Source organism: Lissotriton helveticus, chromosome 4_1 (assembly GCF_964261635.1).
Source record: "Lissotriton helveticus chromosome 4_1, aLisHel1.1, whole genome shotgun sequence".
NCBI lineage: Eukaryota > Metazoa > Chordata > Amphibia > Caudata > Salamandridae > Lissotriton > Lissotriton helveticus.
This window is the reverse complement of record NC_136063.1, coordinates 2,106,174,876-2,106,202,197: the sequence shown is the minus strand read 5'-3', so window position 1 is coordinate 2,106,202,197 and position 27,322 is coordinate 2,106,174,876. Positions and strand designations below refer to the sequence as shown.

The window sequence follows — 27,322 nt, the reverse complement described above, 5'->3', positions numbered from 1 at the left end:
AGTCCGCGCTATGTAAAAATGCATTAAATAAATAAATGAATCTAAGGTGCATGGGTGCAGCAGTTTGCCCCGCATGTATCTTGCAAGGGGCTCCCGCCGCCCGCCATGCCCGGCTCTACTTCCACCCTCAGGGCAGCTCCGCCTCGGCGGAGAGATAACAAGGTGTACTGAGTCCTGAGTGACAGCGCCCGGCCCCGCCCCGGCCCGCCCCCTCCCCTCGGCTCCCTGCAGCCCCCGGAATGCCCGGCCGGGCTGAGAGCATCAGCGAGGAGGGAAAGGAGCCTGCGAGCGCTGCGCTGGGACCGTCCGCCCGAGCTACCCCCTCCTGCCGCGCGGAGTCACCCCCGGCGCCGGGCCGCCTCCCTCCATCGGGGCCCCCCCACGCAGCCCCCTCGCCCTAACTTCTTGTCTTGTCTCCCCAGACCCTGCTGGCCGGACCCCGAGAGCGGAGGAGTAGCCGGGCACAGCGGAGGCGGCAACACCGGCGCCATGAGGGCAGCGAGGTGAGTGTGCCCCGAGACTGGGGGCCTTCAGTGGACGGAGACCCGCTCCGGGGTCTGTGTGCCCTCTGCTCCGGGCAGTGTGTGTCTGTACTAGTGAGTGCCCTCTGCTCCGGGCAGTGCGCTGTCTGTATAGTTGTGTGCCCTCTGCTCTGGGCAGTGTGCTGTCTGCCCAGATCTGTGTGCCCTCTGCTCCGGGCAGTGTGCTGAGCACACCGGTCTGTGTGCTCTCTGCGTCTTGTCTGCGCAGGGCTGTGTGCCCTCTACTCCAGGCAGTGTGCTGTCTGTAGTAGTTGTGTGCCCTCTGCTCCGGGCAGTGTGCTGTCTGCCCAGATCTGTGTGCTCTCTGCTCCGGGCAGTGTGCTGTCTGCCCAGATCTGTGTGCCCTCTGCTCCGGGCAGTGTGCTGTCTGCCCAGATCTGTGTGCTCTCTGCTCCGGGCAGTGTGCTGTCTGCCCAGATCTGTGTGCCCTCTGCTCCGGGCAGTGTGCTGTCTGCCCAGATCTGTGTGCTCTCTGCTCCGGGCAGTGTGCTGTCTGCCCAGATCTGTGTGCCCTCTGCTCCGGGCAGTGTGCTGTCTGCCCAGATCTGTGTGCCCTCTGCTCCGGGCAGTGTGTGTCTGTGTCTGCCCAGATCTGTGTGCCCTCTGCTCCGGGCAGTGTGCTGTCTGCCCAGATCTGTGTGCCCTCTGCTCCGGGCAGTGTGTGTCTGTGTCTGCCCAGATCTGTGTGCCCTCTGCTCCGGACAGTGTGTGTCTGTGTCTGCGCTGATCTGTGTGCCCTCTGCTCCGGGCAGTGTGCTGTCTGCCCAGATCTGTGTGCCCTCTGCTCCGGGCAGTGTGTGTCTGTGTCTGCCCAGATCTGTGTGCCCTCTGCTCCGGGCAGTGTGCTGTCTGCCCAGATCTGTGTGCCCTCTGCTCCGGGCAGTGTGTGTCTGTGTCTGCCCAGATCTGTGTGCCCTCTGCTCCGGACAGTGTGTGTCTGTGTCTGCGCTGATCTGTGTGCCCTCTGCTCCGGGCAGTGTGGTGAGCACCGGTCTGTGTGCTCCCTGCGTCTTGTCTGCGCAGGGCTGTGTGCTCTCTGTATGCAGTCTGCACCGGATGGCGTGAACAGGGTTGCGTGCTCTGTGCGCGGGTCTGCGTGCTCTCTGCACCGGCTTTGTGCTCTCTGTATGCTACCTGCACCGCACTGCGCGGATCTGTGTGCTCTCTGGGTCTGGCTGCTTTCTCTCTGCACCGGTGCGCTCTCTGCACAGGTTGTGTGCTCTCTGTATGCTGCCTACATCGCGCCGCGGGGCTGTGTGCTCTCTGCAACTGGCTCCAGGGATCTGTATGCTCTGTGCACAAGCTCCTGGGGTCTGTGTGCTCCCCGCACCGGGCTCCTTGCTCTCTGCAGTGGTCCTTTCTCTCTCCATCTCCGCTCCATCCACTGCTTGCGCTTGGCGTGCGCGCCCTGTTCTGTCTCTGATGATCCGGTGTGTGTACCCCCTGTGCAGCAGCGAGGGTCACTGGTTCTCGCCCCCATGGCCGTGCTGCTGCCTCCCGGCCGGACGGGCCCTCGGACCCCTCCCGGGCGGGCTGGTCCCCGGGGGCCGGGTTCAGGGCAGGCGCTGCTGCGGCTGGTCCTTGGTCACTCGCAGCAGCTCCCGGAGCTGAACAGTAGCGGGCACGGAGACGCTTCAAGAGAGAGAAGGAGGGATGGAGAGGTGGAGGGGAAGAGGACAGAGAGGGGGAAGAGAGCGAGGAGGGAAGGGGAGAGAGGGAATAGATGGAAAGAGAGCGAGGAGGAGTGCGTGGGGTTGGTTTGAGGGTTTCTGAGCCTGCTTCTGGGTCCCCGGTCCGGCCCGGGGCTGCTACTCTCGGACCTGACACGTGCTGCATCTGGAGTCTGTTGCACCTCACCTGCAGTCACGGCCTGCTGTGTGTCCTCCTCCCGCCTATGTGTACCCCGGCCCCGGCCTCACCTCCCCACCATCGGACGTTCGTGCAAACTGTGCTCAATACACAGGCGTGTGCCCCCTTCTTGACCCCATGTGCTCCCTGTACTGATTCTGTGCTTCCCAGACCCCCTTCTGTACTCTCTACCCTGGTGTCTGCTCCTGTCCGTGGTGTCGGTGCCCCCGGGGGCCTGTCTGTGCCACTGTTCCCTTGGGGTTTCGCTCCCTGGTGTCAGTCTCCCTGCCTGTGCCCCCTGGACACATAGGGTTTCTCTGTTGCCTGTGCTCCTGCCATTAGTGCAGGTCTATAACCCTTGCCCCTACTCCTGCCTGTGCCCCCCTGGGCCTGCCTGTGCCCCCCCTGTGCATGCCTTTGCCCCCTGCCCCCAGTGCCTGCCTGTGCCCCTGCCCCTACCTGTCCTCTGCCTCTGCTGTCAGACTGTGCCCCCTACTCCTGTCTGTGCCCCGTCCCTGGTGCCTACCCTTGTCCCCTGCCCCCAGTGCCTGCCTGTGCCCCTGCTCCTACCTGTCCTCTGCCTCTGCTGTCAGACTGTGCCCCTGTTCCTGTCTGTGCCCCGGCCCTGGTGCCTACCCGTGTCCCCTGCCCCTGTCTGCCCCTGCCTCTGGTGTTTATCCTGTGCCCCCGGCTCCTTCCTGTCTGTGTCCCTGCCCCCGGTCTCATCCTGTGCCCCCTGCTCTTGTCTGTGCCCCCTGCCTCTGGTGTCTGCCTGTGCCCCCCGCTCCTGTCTGTATCCCATGCCTCTGGTGCCTGCCTGTGCCCCCTGCTCCTGTCTGTGCCCCCTGCCTCTGGTGCTTTCCTGTGCCCCCCTGCTCCTGTCTGTGCCCCCTGCCTCTGGTGCCTGCCTGTGCCCCCTGCTCCTGTCTGTGCCCCTGCTCCTGTCTGTGCCCCTGTATGTGCCCTTGCCCCTGTCTGTCCCCTGCCCCTGGTGCCTGTCTGTGCCTGTCTGTGCCCCCTGCCTCTGGTGCTTTCCTGTGCCCCCTGCTCTTGTCTGTGCCCCCTGCCTCTGGTGCCTGCCTGTGACCCCTCCCCTGCTCCTGTCTGTGCCCCCTGCTCCTGTCTGTGCCCCTGCCCCTGTCTGTCCCCTGCCTCTGGTGCTTGCCTGTGCCCCCTACTCCTGTCTGTGCCCCCTGCCTCTGGTGCTTGCCTGTGCCACCTACTCCTGTCTGTGCCCCCTGCATCTGGTGTACGCCTGTGCCCTCTGCTCCTGTCTGTGCCCATGCCTTTGGTGCCCACCTGTGTCCCCTGCTCCTGTCTGCCTCTGGTGTTCAGCCTGTGTCCTCTACTCCTTCCTGTCTGTGCCCCTGCCCGCTGTCTCATCCCGTGTCCCCTGCTTCTGCCTGTGCCCCCTGCCTTTGGTGTAAGCCTGTGCTGCCTGCCTGTGCCCCTGCTCCTGGTCCCAGCCCGTGCCTCCTGCTCCTTCCTGTCTGTGCCTCCTGCTCCTGTCTGTGCCCCTGTCCCCGGTTTCATCCTGTGCTCCCTGCTCCTGACTGTGCCCCGGTCCCTGCTCTCACCCTGTGCCCCCTGCTCCTGTCTTCCTCTGGTGTCAGCCTGTGCCTCCTGCTCCTTCCGGTCTGTGCCCCTGTCCCCGGTCTCATCCTGTGCCCCATGTTCCTGTCTGCGTCCCAGGTGTCTTCCCCTGACCGCACTCTCCTGGTCCCTTGTGCCCCCTGCCGCCCCTTCTACTTAGGCCTGCTTGTGCCCCTGTGCCCTTGGTGTCTTCCTCTTCTCCTGGTACCTGTCTGTCCCCCTGTCCCTGATCACACCCTGTGCCCCCTGCTGCTCCTGCCTGTGCCTCCTGCACTTGTCTGTGCCACTGGTGTCTTCCTCGTGCCTTCGTGCAGTCTTCATGTGCAGTTCTGCCTGTCTGTCCCTCTGCTTCTGCGCACCTTTCTCTCGTGCAGTGCTGCCTGTCTGTGCCTCTGTTTCTGTGCACCACGCTCTCCTGCAGAGATGCCTGTCTTTGCCTCTGTTTCTGCGCACCCCGCTCTCCTGCTGGGCTGCCTGTCTGCGCCTCTGTTTCTGTGCACCACGCTCTCCTGCAGTGCTGCCTGTCTGTCCCTCTATTTCTGCGCACCCTGCTCTCATGAGCGGTGCTGCGTATCTGTGCCTCTGTGTCTGCGCACCCCGCTCTCATGAGCAGTGCTGCGTGTCTGTGCCTCTGTGTCTGCGCACCCTGCTCTCGTGCAGTGCTGCCTGTCCGTGCCTCTGTTTCTGCGCACCCCGCTCTCGTGCAGTGCTGCCTCTCCGTGCCTTTGTGTCTGCGCACCTTGCTCTCCTGCTCTGCTGCCTGTCTGTGCCTCTGTGCACCCCGCCCTCCTGCTCTGCTGCCTGTCTGTGCCTCTGTGCACCCCGCTCTCCTGCTCTGCTGCCTGTCTGTGCCTCTGTGCACCCTGCTCTCGTGCAGTGCTGCCTGTCTGTGCCTCTGTTTCTGCGCACCCCGCTCTCGTGCAGTGCTGACGTGCTCCCCTTCTCTTGCAGAGTTTGGCTGGTGCTCGCATTTCTCTCCCTGGCTGTGCTGGAGCTGGTGCAAGCGGTAAGTGACCTTTCACCTTTGCACAAGCTGGGTTTCCCCTCTCCTGCAGAGAACATACTGTGTGCAGTGCTCTCCATAGTCCATTGTCATGCAGCGCCAGCAGTGTGTGCAGTGCTGTCTATATCTCATCATTGTGCTGCAGCACTGGTGTGCCCTCTACTGTACATATCCCATTATTCTGCAGCGCCAGCGGTGTGTGCAGTGCTGCGTATACCTCACAATTCTACTTTAGAACTGGTGTGCAGTGCTCTCCATAGTCCATTGTAATGCAGCGCCAGCAGTGTGTGCAGTTCTGTCTATATCTCATTATTCTGCTACAGCACTGGTGTGCCAACATCTGTACATATCTCATTATTCTGCAGCGCCAGCGGTGTGTGCAGTGCTGCGTATACCTCACAATTCTACTTTAGAACTGGTGTGCAGTACTCTCCATAGTCCATTGTAATGCAGCGCCAGCAGTGTGTGCAGTTCTGTCTATATCTCATTATTCTGCTACAGCACTGGTGTGCCAACATCTGTACATATCTCATTATTCTGCAGCGCCAGCGGTGTGTGCAGTGCTGCACATACCTCACAATTCTACTGTAGAACTGGTGTGCAGTGCTCTCCATAGCCCATTGTCATCCAGCACCAGCAGTGTGTGCAGTTCAGTCTATATCTCATTATTCTGCTACAGCACTGGTGTGCCAACATCTGTTCATATCTCATTATTCTGCAGCGCCAGTGGTGTGTGCAGTGCTGCGTATACCTCACAATTCTACTTTAGAACTGGTGTGCAGGGCTCTCCATAGTCCGTTACTGTGAGGCATCACCAGTGTGTGCAGTGCCGGACATATCACATTATTGTGAGTCATCGCCAGTGTGTACAGTGCTGGACATATCACATTATTGTGAGTCATCGCCAGTGTGTGCAGTGCTGGACATATCACATTATTGTGAGTCATCGCCAGTGTGTGCAGAGCTGGACATATCCCATTATTGTGAGTCATCACCAGTGTGTGCAGTGCTGGACATATCACATTATTGTGAGTCATCGCCAATGTGTGCATTGCTGGACATATCCCATTATTGTGAGTCATCACCAGGGTGTGCAGTGCTGGACATATCACATTATTGTGAGGCATCACCAGTGTGTGCAGTGCTGGACATATCACATTATTGTGAGTCATCACCAGGGTGTGCAGTGCTGGACATATCACATAATTGTGAGGCATCACCAGTGTGTGCAGTGATTAACATATCCCAATTATTGTGAGTCATCGCCAGTGTGTGCATTGCTGGACATATCTCAGTTACTGTGAGGCACCACTAGTGTGTGCAGTGCTGGACATATACCCCTATTCTGTTAAATCAGCAGTTTAGTCGGAGCCTTACATATCCCACTGTTCTGAAGCACCACTAGTGTGAGCAGTGCTGGACATATAACATTATTGTGAGGCATCGCCAGTGTATGCAGTGCTTGACATATCCCAATTATTGTGAGTCTTCGCCAGTGTGTGCATTGCTGGACATATCTCAGTTACTGTGAGGCATCACCAGTTTGTGCAGTGCTGGACATGTCCTATTATTTTGAGGCATCGCCAGTGCGTGCAGTGCTGGACATATCACATTATTGTGAGGTATCGCCAGTGCGTGCAGTGCTGGACATATCACATTATTGTGAGGTATCGTCCAGTGTGTGCAGTGCTGGACATATCACATTATTGTGAGGCATCGCCAGTGTATGCAGTGCTTGACATATCCCAATTATTGTGAGACACCACCAGCGTGTGCAGTGCTGGACATATCTCAGTTACTGTGAGGCATCACACGTGTGTGCAGTGCTGGACATATCCCATTATTCTGCTGAATCAGCAGTTTAGTCGGAGCCTTACATAGCCCACTGTTCTGAAGCACTACCAGTGTGAGCAGTGCTGGACATATCCCACAATTGTGAGATATCGCCAGTGTGTGCAATGCTGAACATATCCCATTATTGTGAGGGACCACCAGTGTGTGTGCAGTGCTGGACATATTCCAATATTGTGAGGCACCACTAGTGTGTACAGTGCTGGACATATCCCATTATTATGAGACAGTGCCAGTGTGTGCAGTGCTGGACATATCCCAGTATTATGAGACACTGCCAGTGTGTGCAGTGCTGGACATATCCCAATATTGCGAGACATCGCCAGTGTGTGCAGTGCTGGACATATCCCAATTATTGTGAGGCACCATTAGTGTGTGCAGGACTGGACATATCCCATTATTGCGTGGCATCACCAGTGTGTGCAGTGCTGGACATATCCCACTATTGTGCTGAGTAAGCAGTTTAGTCGGTGCCTTAGATATCCCACTGTTATGAAGCACCAACAGTGGGCGCAGTGCTGGACATATCCCACTATTATGCTAAATCAGCAGTTTAGTCAATGCCTTACATAGCCCACTGTTCTGTAGCACCACCAGTGTGTGCAGTGCTGGACATATCCCAGTTATTGTGAGGCACCACTAGTGTGTACAGTGCTGGACATATCCCAATATTGCGAGACATCGCCAGTGTGTGCAGTGCTGGACATATCCCAATTATTGTGAGGCACCATTAGTGTGTGCAGTAATGGACATATCCCATTATTGCGTGGCATCACCAGTGTGTGCAGTGCTGGACATATCCCACTATTCTGCTGAGTAAGCAGTTTAGTCTGTGCCTTACGTATCCCACTGTTTTGAAGCACCACCAGTGGGTGCAGTGCTGGAGATATCCCACTATTCTGCTAAATCAGAAGTTTAGTCAATGCCTTACATAGCCCACTGTTCTGTAGCACCACCAATGTGTGCAGTGCTGGACATATCCCAGTTATTGTGAGGCACCACTAGTGTGTACAGTGCTGGACATATCCCATTATTGCGTGGCATCACCAGTGTGTGCAGTGCTGGACATATCCCACTATTTTGCTGAGTAAGCAGTTTAGTCGGTGCCTTACATATCCCACTGTTCTGAAGCACCAACAGTGGGTGCAGTGCTGGACATATCCCACTATCCTGCTAAATCACCAGTTTAGTCAATGCCTTACATAGCCCACTGTTCTGTAGCACCACCAGTGTGTGTAGTGCTGGACATATCCCAGTTATTGTGAGGCACCACTAGTGTGTACAGTTCTGGACATATCCCATTATTATGAGACACTGCCAGTGTGTGCAGTGCTGGACATATCCCATTATTATGAGACACTGCCAGTGTGTGCAGTGCTGGACATAGCCCATTATTGCGAGACATCGCCAGTGTGTGCAGTGCTGGACATATCCCAATTATTGTGAGGCACCATTAGTGTGTGCAGTACTGGACATATCCCATTATTGCGTGGCATCACCAGTGTGTGCAGTGCTGGACATATCCCACTCTTCTGCTGAGTAAGCAGTTTAGTCGGTGCCTTACATATCCCACTGTTCTGAAGTACCACCAGTGGGTGCAGTGCTGGACTGTTGGACCTAGATTACCCAAGCCTACATATGGTAGCTTGGCACAGTAGTGGTCTACAGCTAACTCCAGGCGTTGGCTAAGTACTTACACAGCTTACCCACAGTAACACATTGATGAACCACTAAAATAAAGACACAACACCTTTGTTTGCAAAAATACCGTTACCTTTTATAAAAATAATATGGCTCTTTGGATTTGAAAGCATACAGGTTATCACATCAATTGCTTTTAGGAATAAACATTGCACTTTTACTAGAGAAAATAGTTTTCACTCCTCCAGCTGTGGAAAAAGCAGTAAATCATATACTTTTATCAGAATTCAGCAGTACATTCAGAGAACTTCTTGGATAATTAATTGAAGCTCCTAGACTTCACACTCTACAGGGGTATTTTGCATTAATACACAATGACATCAATAACTCTTTACTACAGCCTACCAATTCATTGGTTATGTTAACACATCTAGGGTTACGCTTCCTAACCCCTTCTCTCCTTTGTCACAGAATGAATCTCCAGGGAAGTAGAAAGGTCAAGGCCCTTTTCTCTGCTTATAGACCTGTTTAAAATAGCTGTCAACCTTTTATCCCTTTTTACCCAACACTTCCCTCTTCACACTCCCACTCTCCTTACTGTCTGGGTGGCAGATATGCCACAGTCCATAGGCCTTCAGCTGGTACCCGCCTCTCAAGCTCCCCCGATCAGCTGCTTCCCTGCACTGACGTGGGAAGAGCCTTGCCGGCCTCCTCAGCCCAAGCGCGCGTTCTCCTGTCAGCGCTGGCTAGGGGGCCTCGTTTCAGGCTTAACGCGGCGATTTCCTGCGTCTGCGGATCACCAGGGGTTAGATGGGCGGTCGGTTGCCCAAGCGCTAGTTCCTCCAGCAAGCGCTCACAAGTAGGGGGTTCCGCTGTCAACGCGGCGCTCCGGAAAGTCGTCTGGCGCCGCCTCAGGCAACCCGATGGACGCGCTGATCTCTGGGGCATGCGCGTTCCTCGCAATGGCTCCACCTCTCAGGTCGCGCTGCTCGTCGGCGCCTGCGTGTTCCTCCCCGGACCTCGTCACGCAGGGAACACTGCACCCCTGGGCCTGCTCGACCCTAGGCCCCTCCTGCTGAAAGAAGCGGTCGCGCTACTGGCTTGCGCGGAAGCGTTTCCTCGCTTCTCCTGACGCGCCTGGTGCCCCCGGGGTCCCGCAGACGGACCACACTGCGCCGCTCCTCACACGCTGCTGCTTTCCTCACCCGGCTCCAGAAGAAGTACCTCACAGATCGGGCACTCGCTCCTCCAGGTGCTCCAGGCTCCACAGTTCCCCAACCACCTCAAGGCGCTCCAAGGGGACCACAAATGACTCGCTACCCTGGTAGGTGCAGCGCTGGGCAGGGCATATAAGACTGAGTTTCAGAAAGCAGATCCTGTCAGTTTCTACAGGAATGCTGATCCAGAAGGGTTTTTCTTCTCACGAAGCTTGTTTTCTTGGTCAATAACTGTTGTCTTGAGAGAGGGATCGGTCAAGGGCTAAAGGGGGAACAATCCTCTGAAGTAACTGTCAGCCTCAAATGACAACTAGCTGCTCTCAGTGTGTCCACCTCCTCTCACCACTGCCTCACTCCTCTACTCTGGGGTCAGCACAAAATGGCTGCTGGTCACTGGCCTTATATAGGGTGGCCTGAGACCTGCAGAATTCTCTAGGGTATTCTAGAAAGTTCCCTAATGTTAACCTATGGACCTGTCCTCCAGTGGTGTCCGTTATGGCAGTTGGTGGACACCATCTTAGGTCTCTGGAGATCCCTAGATTTTCAAGGGGGCTGACTAGGCCTCACAGGTTATGAGGGAAAAATGGCGTCATCGCCAAGGAGCACCTAGCCTCCTGACAGCATTAAAAAAACTCCTGATGGACATATGTAAAAATAAAAATAGAAAGTCTGGGAGGCTAAGGGGGACAAAAATAAATCATGGTGGTTAGAGTCTTCCCAGAAGCAGACAGGTCTAACACGCGTCCCCCCCAGCTGAAAGTGGGGAGAACTACCCAACCCCTTGGGAGTCCTCATCACTAAGGCGGAAATACCTGGATAGACCGTCTGCATTGGCATGGTCTGCCCCAGGTCGATGTTCCACCCTGAAGTCCATTCCCTGTAGGGAGATGGACCACCTTAGCAACTTGGGATTCTCCCCCTTCATTTGCATCAGCCAACGAAGGGGGCGATGGTCAGTCTGAACTAGGAAGTGCGAACCAAACAGGTATGGTCGCAGCTTCTTCAGAGCCCAAACCACCGCAAAGGCTTCTCTCTCAATTGTACTCCACCTCCTTTCCCTGGGGAGTAGTCTCCTGGACAGGAAGACCACGGGTTGATCCAAGCCCTCATCATTTAGCTGCGATAACACTGCCCCAATGCCATGTTCTGACGCATCTGTTTGGACAATGAATTCTCTAGCAAAATTAGGGGCCTTGAGAATGGGAGCGGAACACAATGCTTGTTTCAAGGTCAGGAAGGCTCGCTGGCAAGCCTCCGTCCAGACTACCCGTCGGGGTTGCTTCTTGGAAGTAAGCTCAGTGAGAGGGGCCACAATAGTGCCATACCCCTTCACGAAGCGACGGTAATATCCAGTGAGGCCCAGGAAGGCTCGGACCTCTGTTTGAGTCTTGGGGGGCTCCCAGGCGATGATAGCCTCAATCTTTGCCTGGAGGGGCTGCACCGTCCCTCTGCCCACCAAGTGACCTAGGTACACCACCGACCCTTGTCCGATCTGACACTTGCTGGCCTTGATGGTCAAGCCAGCCTGTTGCAGGGCATGAAGAACAGCTTGCAGGTGCTGCAAATGGTCCTCCCAGCTGCTGCTGAAGACAGCAATGTCGTCCAGGTATGCAGCAGAAAAAGCTTCCATTCCCGAAAGGACCCTGTTCACCAGCCTCTGAAAAGTGGCAGGGGCATTCTTGAGCCCAAAGGGCATCACACGAAATTGGTAGTGTCCCTCAGGTGTAGAGAAGGCTGACCTTTCCTTCGCCTCCTCAGTAAGGGAAATCTGCCAGTACCCTGAAGTTAGGTCAAAGGTACTTAAGTATTGGGCAGCTCCCAGCCGGTCAATAAGCTCATCCGCCCGTGGGATAGGATGTGCATCAGTTTTAGTCACTGAGTTCAAGCCTCGGTAGTCCACACAGAATCTCAATTCAGGTGTGGTGCCTGGTGGGGTAGCTTTTGGTACCAAAACCACCGGGCTAGACCAAGGGCTACCAGAAGGTTCAATCACCCCTAGCTCCAGCATCTTGGCGACTTCACTTTTGATGTTGGCCTTCACCTTGTCCGACAGCCGGTAGATTTTAGATTTCACAGGTGGGCCGTCTCCTGTGTCCACGTCATGGGTACACAGGTGGGTCCTACCTGGGACAAGGGAGAACAGGGGAGAAAATTGCTCCAGGATCTGGCGGCAATCACTTTGCTGTTCAGAAGTCAGGGATGGCGAGAGAATCACTCCCTCCACTGATCCATCTTTTTCTTTGTACGAGAGAAGATCAGGGAGAGGTTCACTTTCTTCTTCCTCTGCTCCATCGGTCACCAGCATTAAGACAACCTCGGGCCTCTCATGATGTGGCTTGAGACGATTGGCATGCAGCACCCTGAGGGGCTGCCTTGGGGTCTTAAGATCCACCAAATAGGTAGACTTCCCCTTTTTCTCTAAAACCTCAAAGGGGCCTGTCCAACGGTCCTGGAGGGCATTCAGCTCTCCAGGTTCCATTACCCACACTTTCTGTCCAGGCTCCAGTTCCACTGGGTGAGCGTTGTGGTCATACCACTCTTTCATAACTGTTTGGCTGGCCTCCAAGTTGTCTGAAGCCTGCTTCCACAACTTAGCCATTTGGCTCCGGAAGGCCAGCATGTAGCTCACCACGTCCTGGGGAAGCTTCCTGGGAGTCTGTTCCCATCCGTCTTTCACCAGGCTGAGAGGTCCCCTTACAGGGTGCCCATACAAAAGTTCGAAGGGGCTGAAGCCCACTCCCTTCTGTGGCACTTCCCTGTAGGAAAACAAGAGACAGGGTAGGAGGATGTCCCATTTCTTTCGTAGGCTCTCAGGAAGACTCCGTATCATACCTTTCAAGGTTTTGTTAAACCTTTCCACAAGACCATTGGTTTGTGGGTGATAGGGAGTAGTAAACCGATAGGTAACACCGCACTCCTTCCACATGGCCCGCATGTATGCTGAAAGGAAGTTAGTCCCCCTGTCGGAAATGACCTCCTTGGGGAAACCCACTCTGGTGAAAATCCCCATCAGGGCCCTTGCCACTGCAGGTGCAGTGATGGTCCTCAGAGGTATTGCCTCTGGGTACCGGGTGGCATGATCCACCAAAACCAGTATGAACCGATGTCCAGCTGAAGTTGGTGGATCCAATGGCCCTACAATGTCGATGCCCACCCTCTCAAAGGGGGTGCTAACGACGGGTAGTGGTTCCAGGGGAGCTTTTAGCTTCACCCCAGTTTTCCCACTGGCTTGGCAAGACACACACGTCCGACAATATGTATCCGACGCCACTTTCATTCGAGGCCAGTAGAAATGGGGGACAAGCCGGGCAAAGGTCTTGTCCTGTCCTAGGTGTCCTGCCAATGGTATCTCATGAGCCAGTTCCAGTAGAAAGGCTCTAAAGCATTGAGGGACCACCAAGGCTCTGGCTGAACCGTGGCCAGGTGTCTTGGGCTCACTGTAGAGGAGTCCATCCTCCCAGTAAATCTGGTAGCTCCCCTCAATGTTTCCCGCTGCCTGGGCGTTGGCCTGTTGCCGCAGCCCCTCGAGAGTAGGACACTCTTTCTGAGCTTTGCAGAACTCTTCCCGGGAAGGACCTCCCTCCACATGCCATTCAGTGGGGATGGGTAGGTTTTCCAGGGAAGCAACATTCTCCCCGGTGGACTCCAGATCCACCTCCGCAGGTGGTCCAGTTGTCTCACGAGGTGGAGATGTCGAGGCAGGGTCCTCCGGCCTCCTGTCCTTCTCCTCTCTGGCAGCCGGCTGGGCCATTGTTCCAGGCTCCAGCGTCAATGAACTCCCCCTTCGGGCAGTCGCGGACCTTGTGCTGACACAAGTCCAGTCAGGGGGTCCCAGCATCTCAGAGTGAGTCTGGTACTCCACCCTCCTCCAAGCATTGTGCTCCATATCATTCCCTAACAGGCAGTCAACAGGCACGGCAGGGCTTACGGCAACTCGAAGTGGACCTGCAACCCCTCCCCACTCAAAGGGAACCTGAGCCACAGGATAGTGGCCCAATCTGCCGTCAGCCATTACGGCGGGATGGAGTACATCTGGGATGACCTGCTCTGGAGACACCAGCTGACTCCTTACCATAGTCATGCTGGCTCCTGTGTCTCTCAGAGCCTCCCCTCTTCGGCCATTGATGGTGACCCACTGCTCATACTTAGTAGTATTAGAGGGCAGCTGGGTCTTGGGAACCATCTCTTTGTCTCCCAGGGACACTAAGGTGACACCCGCCCGCTCCCCTCCATTAACCAAAGGTATCTCCTCCCCGAGCACTACACTAGTGATTCCCGGGGCTTTTCCTCCAGTGGGAGGGGGTGGTCTTTTTGGGCACCTCACATCTCCTTTATAGTGTCCCACACCACCACACTCAAAACAATGAACAACCCTTGGCTGCTGGCTTTGGCCAGGGGTAGGGTTGCGAGGGGGGTTACTCTTGGGGATGAATCCTCTGCCCCTTCCTTGCGAAGTATTTTGTGGCCCTTTTGAGAACTCCCTCTTAGTTTCCCCTCCCTCTTTCCTCTGGGGGGCGCCCTGTCCTTGCTTCTGGGAATTCCCTCCAGTCCCCTTAGTCGACACCCGGGTACTAACCCAGATGTCCGCCTCCTCAGCAAGCTTCCTGGGGCTGGTCAGCTTGCTGTCCACCAGATGCTGTCTTAGCTCGGGAAGACACTTCTCGAGTAGGTGTTCCTTGAGTATGAGGTCATATAGTCCCTCATAGTCCCCTACATCGCTGCCTCTTACCCAACCCTCCAGGGCCTTCCTGGAGTAGTCCAAGAAATCTACCCAGTTTTGCGTGCCCAGCTTGTAGCTGCCCCGGAACTTTTGCCTATATTTCTCAGGGGTCAACCCAAACTTCTTGAGCAGCGCTGATTTCATAGCCGGATAGTAGGTCTGTTCACTCTGGTCAAGAGCCAACAAAGTATCCCTGCCAGTGGGGGGCATGTATTTGTATAACCCACCTCCCCAGTGGACTTCCAGAATCCCATGGGCCCTTAGCGAGACCTCGTAGGCGGCTAGCCACTTAGCAATGTCGTCACTGGGTACATAACAAGCCATAATATCTTTTGGTAGGTACGGTCTAGGTTCTTTGATGTTGGTCTGGGTATCGCTGCCACCATTCTCTGATTTGGGGGATCCTCGGTTTAGGGCTTGTAAATCCATCTCTTTGATGGTTCGCTCATGTGCCAACCTCCTATCCTCCCTTTCCATGTCCATCCTGGCTAGTTCTATTTTCAACCTCCTCTCCTCCCTCCTATCTTCCAGCTCGGCTTCGGTTAAGCCCCTGTCTGAAACACTGCTGCTTGCCCTTGAAGGTAACCTGGGACCTGTCAGAAGATTCCCTCTCCCCATTTGGTTCAGCAATGCAGCCTCAGTAACAGTGTCCCCATCACCCACTTCCATTTCTGGTTCCTCCCTTAGGCGAGCTTCTAACCATGCCCTTATGCTTGTCAGCAACTCTCCTTTCTTGGCACCTTTATTGAAAAATACCCCGTTCTGCTGACACCAATCCCTGAGTTGGGCCACAGTATTGGCTTCCAACTCTTTAAGATTCACCTCCAGCTTTGCCATGGTATAAAATTACTCACAGGAGAAACCCACGAAGTGACTTGAGGTTAACCTCCACCCACCACCAGAAGTAAATTTAGAAAAATCAAAAATATAAATTAGGAGGGCCGCAGGGAGAAAACTCCAGGTGGGGTCTCGTGGTTGTCACTGTGTTACTAATAAGTAAGTGTAAGTACAGATCCGTGATCCCACCGCTGAAACACCAATTATGTTGGACCTAGATTACCCAAGCCTACATATGGTAGCTTGGCACAGTAGTGGTCTACAGCTAACTCCAGGCGTTGGCTAAGTACTTACACAGCTTACCCACAGTAACACATTGATGAACCACTAAAATAAAGACACAACACCTTTGTTTGCAAAAATACCGTTACCTTTTATAAAAATAATATGGCTCTTTGGATTTGAAAGCATACAGGTTATCACATCAATTGCTTTTAGGAATAAACATTGCACTTTTACTAGAGAAAATAGTTTTCACTCCTCCAGCTGTGGAAAAAGCAGTAAATCATATACTTTTATCAGAATTCAGCAGTACATTCAGAGAACTTCTTGGATAATTAATTGAAGCTCCTAGACTTCACACTCTACAGGGGTATTTTGCATTAATACACAATGACATCAATAACTCTTTACTACAGCCTACCAATTCATTGGTTATGTTAACACATCTAGGGTTACGCTTCCTAACCCCTTCTCTCCTTTGTCACAGAATGAATCTCCAGGGAAGTAGAAAGGTCAAGGCCCTTTTCTCTGCTTATAGACCTGTTTAAAATAGCTGTCAACCTTTTATCCCTTTTTACCCAACACTTCCCTCTTCACACTCCCACTCTCCTTACTGTCTGGGTGGCAGATATGCCACAGTCCATAGGCCTTCAGCTGGTACCCGCCTCTCAAGCTCCCCCGATCAGCTGCTTCCCTGCACTGACGTGGGAAGAGCCTTGCCGGCCTCCTCAGCCCAAGCGCGCGTTCTCCTGTCAGCGCTGGCTAGGGGGCCTCGTTTCAGGCTTAACGCGGCGATTTCCTGCGTCTGCGGATCACCAGGGGTTAGATGGGCGGTCGGTTGCCCAAGCGCTAGTTCCTCCAGCAAGCGCTCACAAGTAGGGGGTTCCGCTGTCAACGCGGCGCTCCGGAAAGTCGTCTGGCGCCGCCTCAGGCAACCCGATGGACGCGCTGATCTCTGGGGCATGCGCGTTCCTCGCAATGGCTCCACCTCTCAGGTCGCGCTGCTCGTCGGCGCCTGCGTGTTCCTCCCCGGACCTCGTCACGCAGGGAACACTGCACCCCTGGGCCTGCTCAACCCTAGGCCCCTCCTGCTGAAAGAAGCGGTCGCGCTACTGGCTTGCGCGGAAGCGTTTCCTCGCTTCTCCTGACGCGCCTGGTGCCCCCGGGGTCCCGCAGACGGACCACACTGCGCCGCTCCTCACACGCTGCTGCTTTCCTCACCCGGCTCCAGAAGAAGTACCTCACAGATCGGGCACTCGCTCCTCCAGGTGCTCCAGGCTCCACAGTTCCCCAACCACCTCAAGGCGCTCCAAGGGGACCACAAATGACTCGCTACCCTGGTAGGTGCAGCGCTGGGCAGGGCATATAAGACTGAGTTTCAGAAAGCAGATCCTGTCAGTTTCTACAGGAATGCTGATCCAGAAGGGTTTTTCTTCTCACGAAGCTTGTTTTCTTGGTCAATAACTGTTGTCTTGAGAGAGGGATCGGTCAAGGGCTAAAGGGGGAACAATCCTCTGAAGTAACTGTCAGCCTCAAATGACAACTAGCTGCTCTCAGTGTGTCCACCTCCTCTCACCACTGCCTCACTCCTCTACTCTGGGGTCAGCACAAAATGGCTGCTGGTCACTGGCCTTATATAGGGTGGCCTGAGACCTGCAGAATTCTCTAGGGTATTCTAGAAAGTTCCCTAATGTTAACCTATGGACCTGTCCTCCAGTGGTGTCCGTTATGGCAGTTGGTGGACACCATCTTAGGTCTCTGGAGATCCCTAGATTTTCAAGGGGGCTGACTAGGCCTCACAGGTTATGAGGGAAAAATGGCGTCATCGCCAAGGAGCACCTAGCCTCCTGACAGCATTAAAAAAACTCCTGATGGACATATGTAAAAATAAAAATAGAAAGTCTGGGAGGCTAAGGGGGACAAAAATAAATCATGGTGGTTAGAGTCTTCCCAGAAGCAGACAGGTCTAACATGGACATATTCCACTATTCCGCTAAATCAGTAGTTTAGTCAATGCCTTACATAGCCCACTGTTCTGTAGCACCACCAGTGTGTGCAGTGCTGGACATATCCCAGTTATTGTGAGGCACCACTAGTGTGTACAGACAGTGCTGGACATATCCCATTACTATGAGACAGTGCCAGTGTGTGCAGTGCTGGACATATCCCATTATTGTGAGACATCGCCAGTGTGTGCAGTGCTGGACATATCCCATTATTGCTTGGCATCACCAGTGTGTGCAGTGCTGGACATATCCCACTATTCTGCTGAGTCAGCAGTTTAGTCGGTATCTTACATATCCCATTGTTCTGAAGCACCAACAGTGTGTGCAGTGCTGGACATATCCCATTATTGCGTGGCATCACCTGTGTGTAAAGTGGTGGACATATCACATTATTGTGAGGCATCGCCAGTGTGTGCAGTGCTGGGCATATCCCATTATTGTGAGACATCGCCAGTGTGTGCAGCGCTGGACATATCCCATTATTGGGAGGGACCACCAGTGTGTGCAGTGCTGGACATATCCCATTATTGTGAGACATCGCCAGTGTGTGCAGTGCTGGACATATCCCATTATTGGGAGGGACCACCAGTGTGTACAGTGCTGAACATATCCCATTACTATGAGACACTGCCAGTGTGTGCAGTGCTGGACATATCCCATTATTGTGAGTCATCGCCAGTGTATGCAATGCTGAACATATCCCAGTTATTGTGAGGCAACACTAGTGTCTACAGTGCTGGACACATCCCATTACTATGAGACACTGCCAGTGTGTGCAGTGCTGGACATATCCCATTACTATGAGACACTGCCAGTGTATGCAGTGCTGGACATATCCCATTATTGTGAGACATCACCAGTGAGTGCAGTGCTGGACACATCCCCCTATTCTGCTGAATCAGCAGTTTAGTCGGAGCCTTACATATCCCACTGTTCTGAAGCACCACCAGTGTGAGCAGTGCTGGACATATCCCACAACTTGTGAGATATTGCCAGTGTGTGCAATGCTGAACATATCCCATTATTGTGAGGGACCACCAGTGTGTGCCGTGCTGGACATATCCCATTATTGTGAGGCATCACCAGTGTATGCAATGCTGAACATATCCCAGTTATTGTGAGGCACCACTAGTGTGTACAGTGCTCAACATATCCCATTATTATGAGACACTGCCAGTGTGTGCAGTGCTGGACATATCCCATTATTATGAGACACAGCCAGTGTGTGCAGTGCTGGACATATCCCATTATTGCGAGACATCGCCAGTGTGTGCAGTGCTGGACATATCACAATTATTGTGATGCACCATTAGTGTGTGCAGTACTGGACATATCCCATTATTGCGTGGCATCACCAGTGTGTGCAGTGCTGGACATATCCCACTATTCTGCTGAGTAAGCAGTTTAGTCGGTGCCTTACATATCCTACTGTTCTGAAGCACCAACAGTGGGTCCAGTGCTGGACATATCCCACTATTCTGCTAAATAAGCAGTTTAGTCAATGCCTTACATAGCCCACTGTTCTGTAGCACCACCAGGGTGTGCAGTGCTGGACATATCCCAGTTATTGTGAGGCACCACTAGTGTGTACAGTGCTGGACATTTCCTACTATTGTGCTGAGTAAGCAGTTTAGTCGGTGCCTTACATATTCCACTGTTCTGAAGCACCACCAGGGTGTGCAGTGCTGGACATATCCCAGTTATTGTGAGGCACCACTAGTGTGTACAGTGCTGGACATTTCCTACTATTGTGCTGAGTAAGCAGTTTAGTCGGTGCCTTACATATCCCACTGTTCTGAAGCACCACCAGTGTGTGCAGTGCTGGAAATATCCCACTATTCTGCTGAGTAAGCAGTTTAGTCGGTGCCTTACATATCCTACTGTTCTGAAGCACCAACAGTGGGTCCAGTGCTGGACATATCCCACTATTCTGCTAAATCAGCAGTTTAGTCAATGCCTTACATAGCCCACTGTTCTGTAGCACCACCAGTGTGTGCAGTGCTGGACATACCCCAGTTATTGTGAGGCACTACTAGTGTGTACAGTGCTGGACATATCCCATTATTATAAGACACTGCCAGTGTGTGCAGTGCTGGACATATCCCATTATTATGAGACACTGCCAGTGTGTGCAGTGCTGGACATATCCCATTATTGCGAGACATAGCCCGTGTGTGCAGTGCTGGACATATCCCAATTATTGTGAGGCACCATTAGTGTGTGCAGTACTGGACATATCCCATTATTGCGTGACATCACCAGTGTGTGAAGTGCTGGACATATACCACTATTCTGCTGAGTAAGCAGTTTATTCGGTGCCTTACATATCCCACTGTTCTGAAGCACCACCAGTGGGTGCAGTGCTGGACATATCCCATTATTGTGAGACTTTGCCAGTGTGTGCAGTGCTGGACATATCCCATTATTGTGAGGGGCCACCAGTGTGTGCAGTGCTGGACATAGCCCATATTTGTGAGGCATCGCAAGTGTATGCAATGCTGAACATATCCCAGTTAATGTGAGGCAGCACTAGTGTGTACAGTGCTGGACACATCCCCCTATTCTGCTGAATCAGCAGTTTAGTCGGAGCCTTACATATCCCACTGTTCTGAAGCACCACCAGTGTGAGCAGTGCTGGACATATCCCACAACTTGTGAGATATTGCCAGTGTGTGCAATGCTGAACATATCCCATTATTGTGAGGGACCACCAGTGTGTGCCGTGCTGGACATATCCCATTATTGTGAGGCATCACCAGTGTATGCAATGCTGAACATATCCCAGTTATTGTGAGGCACCACTAGTGTGTACAGTGCTCAACATATCCCATTATTATGAGACACTGCCAGTGTGTGCAGTGCTGGACATATCCCATTATTATGAGACACAGCCAGTGTGTGCAGTGCTGGACATATCCCATTATTGCGAGACATCGCCAGTGTGTGCAGTGCTGGACATATCACAATTATTGTGATGCACCATTAGTGTGTGCAGTACTGGACATATCCCATTATTGCGTGGCATCACCAGTGTGTGCAGTGCTGGACATATCCCACTATTCTGCTGAGTAAGCAGTTTAGTCGGTGCCTTACATATCCTACTGTTCTGAAGCACCAACAGTGGGTCCAGTGCTGGACATATCCCACTATTCTGCTAAATAAGCAGTTTAGTCAATGCCTTACATAGCCCACTGTTCTGTAGCACCACCAGTGTGTGCAGTGCTGGACATACCCCAGTTATTGTGAGGCACTACTAGTGTGTACAGTGCTGGACATATCCCATTATTATAAGACACTGCCAGTGTGTGCAGTGCTGGACATATCCCATTATTATGAGACACTGCCAGTGTGTGCAGTGCTGGACATATCCCATTATTGCGAGACATAGCCCGTGTGTGCAGTGCTGGACATATCCCAATTATTGTGAGGCACCATTAGTGTGTGCAGTACTGGACATATCCCATTATTGCGTGACATCACCAGTGTGTGAAGTGCTGGACATATACCACTATTCTGCTGAGTAAGCAGTTTATTCGGTGCCTTACATATCCCACTGTTCTGAAGCACCACCAGTGGGTGCAGTGCTGGACATATCCCATTACTATGAGACACTGCCAGTGTGTGCAGTGCTGGACATATCCCATTATTGTGAGATATTGCCAGTGTCTGCAGTGCTGGACATATCCCATTATTCTGCTGAGTCAGCAGTTTAGTCGGTGTCTTACATATCCCACTGTTCCGAAGCACCAACAGTGGGTGCAGTGCTGGACATATCCCATTATTCTGCTAAATCAGCAGTTTAGTCAATGCCTTACATAGCCCACTGTTCTGTAGCACCACCAGTGTGTGCAGTGCTGGGCACATCCCATTATTGTGAGGGACCACTAGTGTGTACAGTGCTGGACATATCCCATTATTATGAGACACTGCCAGTGTGTGCAGTGCTGGACATATCCCAATATTGCGAGGCATTCATTCATTAAAATCATTGCTATTAGCAGACATTGTGAGCGCACTGCCGCTGAAAGGAAACATTCAACACAGTCCTTCACATACACCTGCACTTTAAGGTCTGAGACCTAACGTCTTGAGAAAGCCCCGGCTTGCGGGCTGCAGGGGTCGAAACACGTGTTGGCTGTGCCTCACAACAATATTTTCTTGTAATAATAACAAAAGACTCCAAATATACTTGGAGAAACAAGTTTTCGACCTCACTCTTTCTAGTTCTGAAGTGACGCTAGAAACGGAATATGGATATGTCTGAACTTTTATAAATGCCAATACTTGTCCAAGTACCTCTTCTACTACTGAATCAATGGGTAAGGAGCTTTCCATTTCCAAGGACAATTGACACCAGATTTATCCTCATTTGCAAACAAGGGGACAAACAATTGGATCTATTACCACTTACAGGGTATGACAGATCACATACAATCATAATACAAAACCAAGTAGTGGGTACCCTCTTCACTTACTCCCTTTCACCCCATAGATGGAATCTGTTTTTGAATCAGGAGCAGTTATATAACTCTGTAGTGCCCAAAAGAAACGCTCTGGGTGGAACTTCTCCTCTAAAAACAGAGGCCGTGGCCCCTGCATCTTTCAGTTGAGTGGTTTTGCCCACCTCACCTAGCTCCTCTTGGTCTTCAGGTCTCATTGAGGTTTGGACCTCTAGGCCCATTCTACAAATATAATAGCAATTTAAGCAATATCATGGGGGAAGATGGTTGTGGCAAAGATTACGGATCACCTAAGAAATAGTTATATCTGGCTAAATTGTTTTCTATGGAAAACTTTAGAAAATATGTTTCGGAGTTCTTTTATGTTCAAAATATTTTATTTGGATTTTTGTAGACAAGACAAAAAAAATACAATGTTGGTATATGTAACTAAATAGTACTACTAATAGAATGTTATCTGAACAATATCATACACCAGAATCTTTTTCATTGTCATAAAGAATAGTGAAATTATAAAATGTGAAAAAAGGAACACACGAGGCTACTCCACAGAACATGAGTTATACATAACTGTTAACTGAAGCAATTAGTGTGATAAAACATTCTATAAATAAATTGCAATGTAATCCTCAATTGGTTTCCATAACTTTTGAAAAGACAAAGTATTCTTTAATGGTCCCTTGTTCGATAATTGTGCACCAGATCTAATAAAAATAACATATGACCACCATGCATGGAATGAAATTGTGTCTGATGATTTCCAATTGGAAGTAATTTATATAAGAGTAATTAGATCCAGTGTAAGCCTTCAACGTAGGTTCTCAATAGATAATCTAACGTAGATGTAGCCTACTGCGAGGTCCCATCTGCTCTTTCAGGCAACTTCCACATTGAGCCTAAAATGACCTCCAGTTTTTCCTGCTGAAAACTGTATCGCCTAAGCGACTGTCCATCCGGGCACCCATCGGCTAATACCAGCTCTTTAGAGGGAAGGATCTCTCTTTCTGTGTCTTCTTTTTATCCTAGAGTGAATATGCTCTGGGATTTCCACACTTTCATCTCTGCGGCACGTGCAGCTGGTATTTATCCCAGCATAGCCTTCTTTGATGTGCACTACCTTTCATCAGCACCAGGCAGGTTTAATATTCATGATCCCACGGGCCAGCCTTTGTAGGTGTCCCAGCCACCTTTATGTGTAAGTGATTTTTCTGAACCGACTACTGTCATACTTTGTGACCTACAGTGCTCGAAGGATGCTGGTGGGCGGCCATTCCTGCATCAAGAAGGAAGACATCTTCATGGATAGTCTAAACAGTTAATACTTTTTGGTTATAATTTTTCCAAAGGACAGCCTTGTTCTATTATTTTTATTCAAACGTGTTGTTCTAATCAGTGTTAAGTTAACTTTTTATTTAGTGATATTTGTTTTCATCCAGGAATACATTTTAGTCCCAAAGCAGTTTTACAGACACCAAGTGTCACCCAGACATACAACACAAGCTTGATTTCAGATGAGCAAATCAATCTACCTTCTATGCAAAATGGAGCTTGCTGCGTCCTGCACATTCCATCCTCGCTAACTTTCCCAGTGTTATTTAAAACATTTTTTTTAAAAATATATATGGCTAGAGACAGCTTTTTCCATTTTCCAGAGCTTTGCAACTACAACAAATAAACATACATGTCAGTATATATATCATACACATTTTGAAACATACCGGTGGAAAGCCATTGATGGTTAGCCTGTGAGTCAATTACGTATGCAGTTTTGCCTGTTTACGACAGCTAAAACAAGCTTGTTTCTTTAGCATGGAATTTTATATTTTGTGAATTGCTGGCCCTGTGAGCAGTCTAACAGCCCCACATTTGTGGAGGTTCTAACCCTGGCACTCTCATAGGAAAGAACACTGCCCTTTGAAAATGTGGAGGGCTGCAGCCTATCTGCTACCACTAGAGGAAGAGGAGGTGAAGGAGGGAATGCCATCCTGACTAAGAAATGTTTATAGTTACCTAACTCAATGGTACTCATTTCATCAACCTCAGAAGGATAAAAGGATGAGTGCACCAACTGGGATTTGAATCTGTAACCATGAGGCCAAACACAGGTTTCAGGAGAGGACGTGCTATTGCACTGGGCCACCATGCAAAGCCCTCAATGTTAAGGTCTCACAGAAGTGCATGAATAGGTGGAAAGGATGTTGGGGACCTCACGTTTTGGCAGGATTGATGGAATTCCATCTGACGCTGAGCCTACACTTGGCTCATTGTGTTCCAAAGAATCCCTAGTGGATGAATGAGTCACTACACCTGTCCAGGTTTTTTCTTTGCATTATGGTACATGAAGCCCTGTTTTCCCTTTAAAAATTGATAACTATAAGTGCCTTGGTGCAAAGAGCAAACCTAGACAGGTTGAGCTACTTTACCATAGAACATGGACATTTGAGCTTTGCTCAAAACAAGTCTTTACAGCAGTGGTAGCTGCCTCTGTATGGGGATGGGGGGGGCAGGAGGAGGGAGGCATGATATAAAAAATGAATTAACTTATCTTCTTCGCCGCTGCTGCACGTTTCTCCCGTAGTCCTCGCAGAGTACCGGAAGTACCCAGTCTCCCGGACCTTACCAGCCAATCACGACGCTGCAGCTTTGTGATTGGTCTGAGTGGCTGAAACGGCGGCTCAGGCAGTAACTGGGAGGCTGGGCATTTTCTCCCCTGGGCTGTGAACATGTCAAGTGTGTACGACTGTTTGGACTGCCCCAAGGGCCGACCAAGCTTTCATGCGCACTAGGGGGAGGGGTGTAAACCACTCCTGCTCCCACTGACGTAGGGAAGCCCAACCCGGCCCTGCCTGACCTGGCTGGAGTCGGAGTCCCTGCAAGAAAAATAAAATGATAATAACTTCTTGTTATAATTTTATTTGTCTTTTCCACTGCTCGTAACACTCCTCCTCCTTAGCGGAGGAGCAGTCACTGCTTTACAGTTTCACATTTCTCAAACTGACTCATGGTGAGCAGTGTGCAGCTCTTTCAGTCCTGCTTTTGCTTTGCATACTGGTATTTATAGTTCCGTATTTGTAGTGGGATATGCCTGACATAGCCATGGTGGATGCAAACTGCAATTACAGCTATATTAACTGCTAAGCTAGGGGTTTTGATAAAGAGTCTGAAAGAGAAACTTATGATTGAATCTAGCATTTCAAGGACAGCTGCAGTGACTAGCAGCATTCTCCTCTGCTGCATCCCAGCTGCAGATCAGGGCCGGACTGGCCATAGAGGGCACCAGGCGTTTCCCCGGTGGGCCGCTAGGGTGAGGCCAGTTTTGGACTCTGGGGGGCCATTTTTGTTACCAGGGGTCGGCGATATCTGCCCCCTGCTACAAAATCGTCCGAAACCGGCCCTTGCAAACTGCTCGGCTGCACTCCCCCTCAACCCAGGGGGGGCGGCTGAGCAGTTTGCCAGGGCCGGTTTCTGTTCCCAGTCCTGCCCTGCTGCAGATATTCATTTGTGTTTAATATTTAAGTATTGAGAACATACAATTTTGAATATTTACATTTTTCGGCCATATTATTTAATATAATTCAATAACAATTAAGTATTTAGGGAATATCATACATTGTATTGTAATTCTATTGTAACTGCATTTATATAATGCTTACTACCCCTGACGAGGCGTCAAATCGCTTTTTCGGCAAGTAGAACGCTACTCTGGGACCCATAAAAGATTAGTGTTAAATTATTATAGTGAAATATGAAAGTAATAAAAGTGGTAGATAGGTTAGTCAGTAATTTGGATTTGGAAGGATAGAAGACGAAAAAAGGTTGCATTAGCATTTATACATACTCAGTATCCTTATTAATCCACAATATGCAAGATGATATTTTTAATATATTTAATTGTGTAAATATTTAAACAAAGACTCACCTAGTTTAACCTTATATAGGTGATTTGCACATAAAAAGTAGCATTTTATACACTGTGTCCTGGTGTAAAAGATATTCCTTTATGTCCAGTATCTTTGGGAATAACCCTACAGTTAAATACTATGCCATAGGAGGGAGGGAGGGAGGGAGAGAGAGTTCACTGAGTGTGAACAGAAGTTCACTGAAGAAATAAAGGTTAAAGTAAGGTTATAGTTAGGTGAAATGTTCAGTTGCATGCCCAAAGGCTCCTCTCCCGCCCCTCCCAAAGGCAGCCAACCCCACACCCCACACAGCATGTGGTAATTTGTGGCAGAGGATTGGTAAAAGAGCCTGGGGACCCCCGTGCATTTTTTTTATAAAGGAGGGGGGCTGCGTGTCCCCCTTCCCGAGCCTTCTTAGACCCCATCACCAAGGGCAACTATTAAAATTAAAGGGAAGGGGGGGAGGGCATGGCCTCTCTCCCCGGGCCTTGTAAGATCCTGGGGACCCCATCACCCAGGGCTGGTTTTAAAAGTTAAAGGAAGGGGGCCATCACCCAGGGCCACTAATTAAAATTAAGAGAAAATAATGCACTGCCCCCGTGGCAGATTTAGGCCCTGGGTACCCCATGCCTCAGGGCCCGGCACATTTCTTAGGGGGAGGGAGGGTACACAGCATCCCTCCCCGTTCCACTTTTGGCCCTGTGGCCCCCATACTCTGGGGCCTGGCAACATATTTAAGGGAGAGGGAGGTACATGCCCAGTTTTGGCCCCGGGGACCCCTTTCCTGGGCTCCGGCACCATATTCTAGGCATAGGTGGTATGCAGCCCACCCTCCCTGGGCCAATTTCGGCCTCAGAAACCCCATCCCAGGGCCTGGTCAGCAAAGGGTAGGGCACCCACCACACTATCATTCGGGGTTGCAGGGGGGAGCCCCAAGGCCCTAACCATCTCCCCGCATCTAGCGGAAGCTGGCAGTGCTCCCACCGTCAGGAAGCAGCTAATAATGCTGCTCCCTGCAGGAGGGATCAATCTTTTAATCTGCTTCCCTGTCCACTTCAGTGCAAGCAAGGAAACCGTTATGTCCTAATTGTGGGCACCCCGGGACATAGCCTATGAGCCAGCCTCGGGGATGGGGTCCTCAGGGCCATTAATGGCTCAGAGAGGGGGTGTTGCTCAGGTTCAAATTCCTTAATAAAAACATAAGATAAAAGGTGTTTGGTAAAACAGGAACAGGTTTTTTTATTTAAACAAGTTTGGCTGGGAAAATAGTTACAGGCACGAGGTCTGAGGACTGTCTTAATTTACATTGGGTTTTTGCTCTCTTTATATACAAAATTACATCAAGCAATACAAGTTTCCAGCATGCCATATATGGTGAGGAATGTTGGTTGCTACCTTAGAGTCATACTTTTTTTTTCAGAGTTTTATATAGAGCGAACTTGACCTGAATCGATCAGAGCGCTTTACATAGCACCAGTTGCAT

At 51.4% G+C, this 27,322-nt stretch overlaps 1 protein-coding gene across 1 annotated transcript in view; it reads left to right on the top strand.

Moving 5' to 3' along the window:
• The first annotated feature begins 262 nt into the window (after positions 1 to 262).
• Positions 263 to 27,322, top strand: part of COL4A6 (collagen type IV alpha 6 chain) — a 907,271-nt gene continuing 880,211 nt past the window's right edge. Inside the window, exons 1-3 of the mRNA XM_078688783.1 lie at positions 263 to 314; positions 423 to 503; positions 4,935 to 4,989. Coding sequence (XP_078544909.1) covers positions 490 to 503; positions 4,935 to 4,989 — 69 coding nt within the window. The 5' untranslated portion in view covers positions 263 to 314; positions 423 to 489. The remainder of the gene's footprint in view (positions 315 to 422; positions 504 to 4,934; positions 4,990 to 27,322) is intronic.